At 27.9% G+C, this 8,470-nt stretch overlaps 1 protein-coding gene across 1 annotated transcript; it reads right to left on the bottom strand.

Annotated features, from left to right (window-relative positions):
• Nucleotides 1–3,809: 3,809 nt before the first annotated feature.
• On the bottom strand, nucleotides 3,810–5,957 carry LOC112602352 (mediator of RNA polymerase II transcription subunit 27). Its single transcript, XM_025350385.1, has 6 exons — nucleotides 5,776–5,957; nucleotides 5,544–5,688; nucleotides 5,331–5,455; nucleotides 5,163–5,256; nucleotides 4,083–4,310; nucleotides 3,810–4,007 (listed from the first exon to the last, which is right to left on the bottom strand). The coding sequence occupies exons 1-6, from the start codon at nucleotides 5,955–5,957 to the stop codon at nucleotides 3,873–3,875; spliced, it is 909 nt and encodes a 302-aa protein (XP_025206170.1). The 3' UTR covers nucleotides 3,810–3,872.
• Nucleotides 5,958–8,470: the final 2,513 nt, after the last annotated feature.

Here is an 8,470-nt window from a genome sequence, read left to right as displayed (position 1 = left end):
CGCATATCCAATGTAGGTTTCACATAACAAATTGGTGCATTATTTGGATGTGTATCCATTAACCAGATACTAATTGGAATGTGATAAGTAGTGCCTTTAAATGTAACGGGAATAGTACCACTCAAATTAACTAATTTCTTTTCAATTCTATTTGAAAACAAAAATGTCTCAAAATTACAAACGAGTCCGTGATAATAATTTAACGTTTTTATAATTTCTTTTTTTGTATTTTCAGGAAATTTATACATGGTTAGATATGATTTTAAAAGACTATCTTCGATTCGCATCATTTTGAGTTATTATTTATCCTCCTTAATACATAATAAAAAACATTACAAATTAAAATATAAACACCGACTAATTTCAGTAGTTTGTTAACTAAACTAAATAATTAATCAATACATGAGTATATGATTAAGAATCTAATTTGAAAAAAAAGTGAATTGCCTAAAAAATGAAAATAGGTATTTTAAACTATTAAGGTACGATTACAAATCAACTCATGATTAATTTTCGGAAATTGGTATCTATTAATTTGTTACAATAAGTAGAATAATTTATTGAATTATGATGAAAATGGATGTAAATGTAAAACTATAAATTACGTGCAATCGAGTTACCTACCTATATAGCTATATTATGTAAATTATATTAAAACGATTAAATAAATAATAATTTCATACAAAATCCTTTACAAAGTATCGCAATTTTGAGTTGTTGGATAATTTTAATGAACAATAAAACTTACGTCTTTATAGTTAAAGGGCTACAGTGAAATCGAGTTGGTTGTTTTAATTTAATTGTTGGATGTTTTTAAAGAAACACTTAATAAACATAATAATAAACACGTAATAATTATCAGCTAAATATTCAACTTATGAAAATTAAATTGAGATTAAAATATTAAAAAGATTAAAATTTACACTTCTTATTCAGACACTAATCATAATATTATAATATATTACATAGTATAGATTACACACCACATATTAATGTTAGTATGTTACTAAACTATCAAGTATCAAGACGGTGGTCTGTGAAATGTGAATCATATGATGTTGAGTACAAAAGTGACTACAAAATTACAAATGATAATAACTGTATTTAACGTTGTTGATAGATAAGAAAACAGAAATATTAAATATTAAAAAAAAAAACAATATACCAGTATATTCTTAAAAGTTAAAGTCTTAAATATTTTAATAGTCATATAGATTATAGACTAGATTTTGGAAAAATTTAAAATTACAGAACCGACGCGCATAATAAATATGAAATACAATCATAGATGTGCGTACGGGATGTGCAGGGTATGTCGCTGCAATTTTTGGAAGGGGCCCATTGTTATTCCATCATAGAGCTAATTTGTATAACAAACTATAGGTAAAATTTTTTAGTTAATGATTTAAATTAGAATCCAATAAAAATTAAATTAAAATTTATAGTATTACAAATAAGTAAAGACTAGAATGACTCCCTAAATACTTGAACATATTAAATAAAAGTCAAAATATGTTATAGATTTTCAACTAAATTATTCTATTAATCAGTACCTAACGTTATTAATATTTAATAATTAATTATAAATAACCGTTTAATAATAACATACAGCGTATACCTACCACAACAATTGCAGGCTGTGAATGACAGAGTGTAGGATTACTAGGATCGTTTCATTGACTGGTGTGGCGGTGTCTACCAAACGAAAAGTTTGGGAATTTATAAGGATAAATAACATAAATATTAAAGTTAGTAATTAAAGTAATTGAAAAAAAAAAAAATTGTGCCTATGTATTTTTAATATTTTTATGTAGATAAAAGCAACTCATGTGAGATGTAATTGAATTTTTAAGAATTTTAATCTAGCGATTTGATGCATTGAGTATTTGATGTGTTTTTTATGCATGGATTCTTTATAAACAGAACAGAAACCTTTATATAATTGATGCTTTCGCAATTAAATACAAATTGCAATATAGACGCGATATTCGATTTCTAGAAGTCTTGTATTGCAGAGTTATAATTAAGTTAAATAAACGTATATAAGACTCATTTTTGATTTACTTTCGATAATAATTTTTCACGAATTATACTGTTAGTATACCTACTACCACGACTCACGAGTAATAGTTTATGTTGATCAACGTGACTTGATGTTACTATAATTTCTCAATAATTATTTAATAATAAGGCCTATTTACCGCATTTATTTAAAAACGAAATGGAGTTATTATTAACTGTTTGATATTTAAAGTTTTAATACACCTATTATTATTTAATTATAATAAACGCAATATTTTTGGAAAAAATTAACTTGTACATTTTATGTACTATTTGGGATTTAGTGTATAATATTATACAAAACCAACTTATATCCACAGTGGATCATCCCTCTTCAAAACATAAACAATTGTATATAACGCACTTATACACTGATATTAGCACTCAAAAATAGTAAGCACAATAGGAAATAAGAATATTTTAATTACTAATATTTTATTTACTTATATTTATAATCTTGTTTAAAAATATTTATCTAAAGATTAATTAAAAATATTGGCTGGCAATAATCAATTAGGCACAGTAATATTCTTTATTTCTATGTTTCATCTGCAATTGTCTATTACCAATTTTCTACAAAAAGCAGAACAAATTTTATAACCCAAATTTCACACTAAATACCTTAAAATTGCAGTTGATTTTTCTTTTATATTCTTAAAATCGCATAATATATTAATAACAAATTCTAATATCATATTAAATAAATATGATCACCTATTTATTTTATACTTATATTATTCTGCATTGTATTATTGAAATAAAATATACATAAGTAATTAGTTTATTTTTTAATGACTAAAATAGTAAATACAAAATATCTATGAGGAACTATTGTACTTTAGTAAGTATGTAAGTGCCATTACAAAAGAACAGAATTATCAAGTTTTTAAATTTTGGTCACTTATGATTTATGAATTATGTTTTTAGTAATTTGAAATAATTATTACAACATAATATGCAGGTTACATGTAATCACAAATACAATTTTATAGATCCAATTAATGGAGCACACTCAAAATATTAATAATTAATAATTTATAGCGATTAGCTGAAAAGTAGAATAAAAAATACTAGAAAATTCGATCTATGTTAGATATCTACTTAAAAGTATTACCTTAGTCAATTTACTCAAATAATAAATTATATGGTTAAATAAGTGTAAAATATATCATTATTTACATTTCATATTCATTATTTTTCAAAAAAAAAAAGAAGTTAAATTATACTATTGCAAGTAATAATAATTGACAATTACTTAAATCTACTGTATATGTGGTAAAAAACAAGTATAATCCTAAAGTAAATACTAAATAGCTCTAAGTAAGAAAATATAATTGATATTTATGCTATCCAACCCTATACTATTGTCACTTGATAATCACTATAATCTATACTATCTGAAATATGATCTGAGAAGTACCTCACAATCTTCACATTTCACTTAGTTACATAGCTACTAGTTACTGCTTAGTACTTACTAGTACCTACTAGTTATATGCAACACGAAGAATTGAAAACTATACAAGAAAATATCAGCAACATAACATAACACCAATATTTCAGAATTGTAAAAAATCAAAAATTAAAATCATTTAAAAAGTGAATTAAGATGTTTAATTTAATAATAGATCACAAAACAATAAAAAAAAAAATATGTGATCATTAAATTTTTTATAAAATAGTTTACTAATGTATTAATATTAAATATTAAAAACTACATTTATTTTAATTTTAAAATTATAACCTCGTAAAGTATAATTAATATTATTTATAAATTATTAAATAAATTAAAAAATATTTTAAATACAATATTATGGTTTACATTCATAATGGTATGTATCTAATGATCTTAGATCTCTCCAAGTAGGTGGATATGCATTTAGTAGTCGATTTCCACATGCTTTACATACTGAATTGAATAATATCAAATAACTATTAAGCCAAGTCTGTAAACAAAACAAAGATAAAATTAATATTTTGATGTTTTTAATTAAAACAAAAAAGTTATAAAGGAAGACTACCATGAATGATCGAACTGAAAGATCTGGTAATGTTGGTGAAGAGAAATGTAACATAGCTGCATTAGCATGATCAGTTATCTTACGAAAAACATGGTATCTTGATTCTTGCCAAAGTTCTTGTTGTAAACTATTAGGGTTAATAGGTTCATTAAATCCTTTAACAATAACCCATTCAATCATAACTCCTTTAAATGATATAATAGCTTGTAAAACTCTACTTAGTCCAACCTAACATAAACAAAATTTAAATTAATTAATACATCTTTTTTTTTTTTTGAGATAACAACTTTTTAAAAAACAATTGCATTTAATTATCTATATTTTTAAATTGTTTTATAAAAATTAGTATGTGTCTAGTTTAAAAATCTCAATATGGAATAAATGCAATTGAGTACTCATGCACATTTTCCAATTTTAAATTACAAAATGTTTATTAAAAAACAGTAATAAAAAAAAATTGTTACTCTCTTTAACATTTTAAATAATGTAAAAAAATTCAAATATAGTAGTAGTCTCGATAAAAGTTTAAGAATACTGCTTTTTTATTATATACATTAAATATAATTGAAAAATTAGACTTTTACCTAATACATATTATACCATTTTATTTATTAATCAAAGTAAGTAATATCTTGATATTAATATTATTTTTAAGTTTCCCAATCATAAACTATTGTAAATAATTATTGTTATTTATTGTTTTATAATATCAAAATAAGTGCATCTTAATAACATAAAGCTTAGTTGACCATATTAGGAAACCTTAAAATTAAATTAAATTAATATTAATAATATTAAAAAAGTAAAAAACAGATAACTTAACAATTTAATTTTTTGAAAGTTAAAAATTACCATTGATACATTAATAAGAGAACATAGTTATTCACTCCCTCTCCTCCTAAGGATATTTTTTCACTCAGACTTATGACATAGTAAATAAAAAAACAATTTTTAGAAATTTTCATTACCAATACTAAATTGCATTTTTCCTATAATATTATTAACATCATAATGAAATAATATATTTGTTTGTATTTACTTAAATTGTAAAATAGAAAATAAATATTGAAATAAAATTACCAATAGAACAACATTTGATGCACAGGGTCTTGTTATTGTAATACTCATATCAGGAAACATTCGATCAATATTAGTTAAAAGTACATCAACAGCTCTAAAAATATTTATAAGAAAATCAATTAAACTAAACATCAATTATTATAAATAAGAATATAATTAGATATTTACTGTGGTGATATATTATGTAAACTAGACTGCTGTCGTTTCTTTTTATTCGTACTAGAATTGTAATATGATTTTTTTAATGAATTATGACTTAAAATTTGTACAGCATTTGAGCTAAATTTATGCACCTAAAATCATATTACTTTGTTAGTTAAACACAAAATTATATATGTTATAAAGATTGAAGTATAATTAAATTATAATTTTAGTAGATACTTTATCAAGCCATTTATGAGAAGACACAAGAGGAGTGTATAATGCTTGTCGATCAGATGTGCTTTCTTGAGTTAAAAATGATGTATTATACAATAACATAGCACCTGGAGGACTTGATAAAGACCCAACAACTTGTTCAAGATCTCTAAAAATTAAAATGTAAAAACAGCTATTAAGTTTAGGTTAGTTTAATTTTAACAATTATTAAAATGTACTATAAATCAAACTAAACCTCATATGAAGTCCAAGTTTTCCAACCATTTCATTCATAGAATACATATAGCGGTTATCTTTTGTTTCTAATTGTGAACCATCTTCTTTTATACCTTCGCCAATTTCAATAATAAGCTGCATTAACTCCAACCTTAATGTTCTAACAGTATTTAAAGCAACTTGCATTGGATTCAACTCCATATTATTTTTATTTACGTGTATATCAAGTAGATAAATGTGAAAGAAAACAGTAAGTGTAGTAAATATTTTCTTTTAAACAATACAACGTTTTTTAATTTAATTTTAATTAGGAACAGAAAACCATAACCGATACACTGATCAATATTTATTTGACGAATAACGTAGTAAAAAATAAGTTTATTTTAATAGCATTATTTTATAACAAAGACAAATACCAAAAATTAATTAATTACTGAAATATGGATAAAAGCTACTAACATCATGTAAACAAAAATAAAACAATTTTGAATTTATAATCGTAAAATAAAAAAGAATAAACTTTACGCAGCATATTATAGATATTATATATTTATATGCTATTATCCGGAAATGATAAGGACTCGAAAAATGATAAAGGTACGAAATCGAAAAGTACTACCAACCGTTGTTACTTGTTAGTGAAAATATAAAAATTCCATATATAAATCACTGATAAAAATAATTCTGATTCCGCGCGTTTATTCGAAATATTACATACACATCACGATATAATTTATATTTTTACTAGCACTGGTGAAACTCGCTGTAAGTGAATACCCTAGGTCGGTGAAACTCGCTGTAAGTGAATACCCTAGGTCGGTGAAACTTGCTATATGTGAATACCCTAGGTCGGTGAAACTCGCTGTATGTGAATACCCTAGGTCGGTAAAACTCGCTGTATGTGAGTACCCTAGGTAGCTGAATATCGTTTGAAGTGAATTTCCTAGGTCGGAGACAGGACTTAAGAATACAGCAGTTAGAAAAGTCTAGTAGGCAAAACCAGTGATAACGACGAATGAGATGTTGGTACCTCTGATTTGGTGGCTCTACACTTTGGCGGTGTCGTTTTAAACGCGTAAATAATAAGTCTAATTCGAGCATCTAGTGGTCGGTCATTTCATTAAATTCACAGGAGTAATACACCTTGTCCCGTAGCTTGCCCTGTGCTTTTGTGCATGGAAAATAAATAAATACATTCCGAAATAGTGATTAAATGTCTATTTATCAGTCATTGCCGGTGCTTGTCGTTACTCGGCTGGGCAATCGCATGCAACACGCAATAGCGCGGTAAAGCTGGAAAATAAATAAATACATTCCGAAAAATTAATTAAGTGTCTACAGATTTATGTGGTCATCGTCCGGTGAATATCATCGATTCCTGACGGGGCGAAATCGCCGCAACAGCGGGTGTTATCCCATACCTAACAATCAGAAAGCGTTGTGTGCTGTTCCAGCGAAGTACGCAAAAAGTTTAAGAAGTCGAATCGAGCGCTCAGAACTGCCAAGCGATCACCAGCGAAATCAAAGTTAAACGCGTTTAAACCTCCCAAGAGCATCCGACTGCGTCAGATCCGCGGACGATAATGGGCGTAAGGAAATTTTAAACGCATATTATGGAAAACGCGTAATAAAGCGTTGAAATTGAAGATCAAAAACATATATATTTAATGCGCACGATATGAGGTAAATTAATTAACACAAAATTTAAAATTAAAAATGCAAAAATCGAATGTTTGGTCAGTTATCGTGGTCGTTCGCCGGAACGTGTTTCGAACCTGCCTGCACCTAACGTCGGAGAACTTCGTCCCGTAGCTCGTTACGAAACGGCAATCGAGTGTCTGGTGTCGTCCGGTGAATACGATTACTGACGGGCAATCGCCGCGGCGGATTGTCATATCGACGTCGAAAACGTTGTACTGTTTAGTACGCAAAAAGTTTAAGAAAATCAGATCGGCGCTCGATTTTTCAAGCGATCACCACTGAAAATCCAGTTAAACGCGTTGAACGCCAGATGACGATCCGGCCGTCGATCGCGGACGATGTGGTACAAGTAGAAATTTTAAACGTATTAATAGAAATACATATCAAGCGTTAACGGTTGGCTGGTAAATGGTAGTCGAAAGATCAAGAAACTGCTCTTATATTTAATCATTTTTGATAACCCAAGTACAGTGATTTACAATTTGAAATCAGAATACTTAGTCAGTTATCGTACCGACGGATTTTGCGCCGGAACGTGTTCGAACCTGCCTACTAACGATGGAGAACCTCGTCACATGGCTCGTGCAGCTTGGCGTCAAAGTGTCTAGGTATCAGTCATCGCCCGACTTTGGTGAAAGTCGACCTGCTGAAAGGTTATCCGATTTCCGACGGAACAGATGAATTTCCGTGGCTCGCCAGTACTTTTAAATGCAAATAATAATACACTCCGAAAAGGTTCTTCAATGTCCAGATTGTCAGTCATCGCCCATCGAATATCGATACCTATTAGGGCAATCTAAGCTGCGGCAGATTGTCAGCATTCTGACGCGTCGAAAACCGTTGTGTGCTGTTTGGCGCAAAAAGTTTAGAAGAATCGAAGGCACTCGATTTTCAAGCGATCACCACTAATCAATTAAACGCGTTGAACGCCAGGTAAGGCGATCCGACCGTCGGATCGCGGGCGTGGGCGTAGGAGATGTTAAACGCATTATGGAAACGCATGAACGTTGGCG

This window comes from Melanaphis sacchari, unplaced genomic scaffold (assembly GCF_002803265.2).
Source record: "Melanaphis sacchari strain LSU unplaced genomic scaffold, SCAv2.0 Contig86_pilon_pilon, whole genome shotgun sequence".
Classification (NCBI taxonomy): domain Eukaryota; kingdom Metazoa; phylum Arthropoda; class Insecta; order Hemiptera; family Aphididae; genus Melanaphis; species Melanaphis sacchari.
The sequence above is the reverse complement of the archived record's forward strand: the minus strand, read 5'-3'. Positions and strand labels throughout refer to the sequence as shown.

Coding starts and splice junctions, on each gene's coding strand:
- LOC112602352 (XM_025350385.1), bottom strand. CDS start 5,957: ATGGAGTTGAATCCAATGCAAGTTGCTTTAAATACTGTTAGAACATTA. Junction 5,456..5,543: donor CTCATAAATGGCTTGATAAA/GTATCTACTAAA, acceptor ATATGATTTTAG/GTGCATAAATTTAGCTCAAA. Junction 4,008..4,082: donor TTTCAGTTCGATCATTCATG/GTAGTCTTCCTT, acceptor TTTTGTTTACAG/ACTTGGCTTAATAGTTATTT.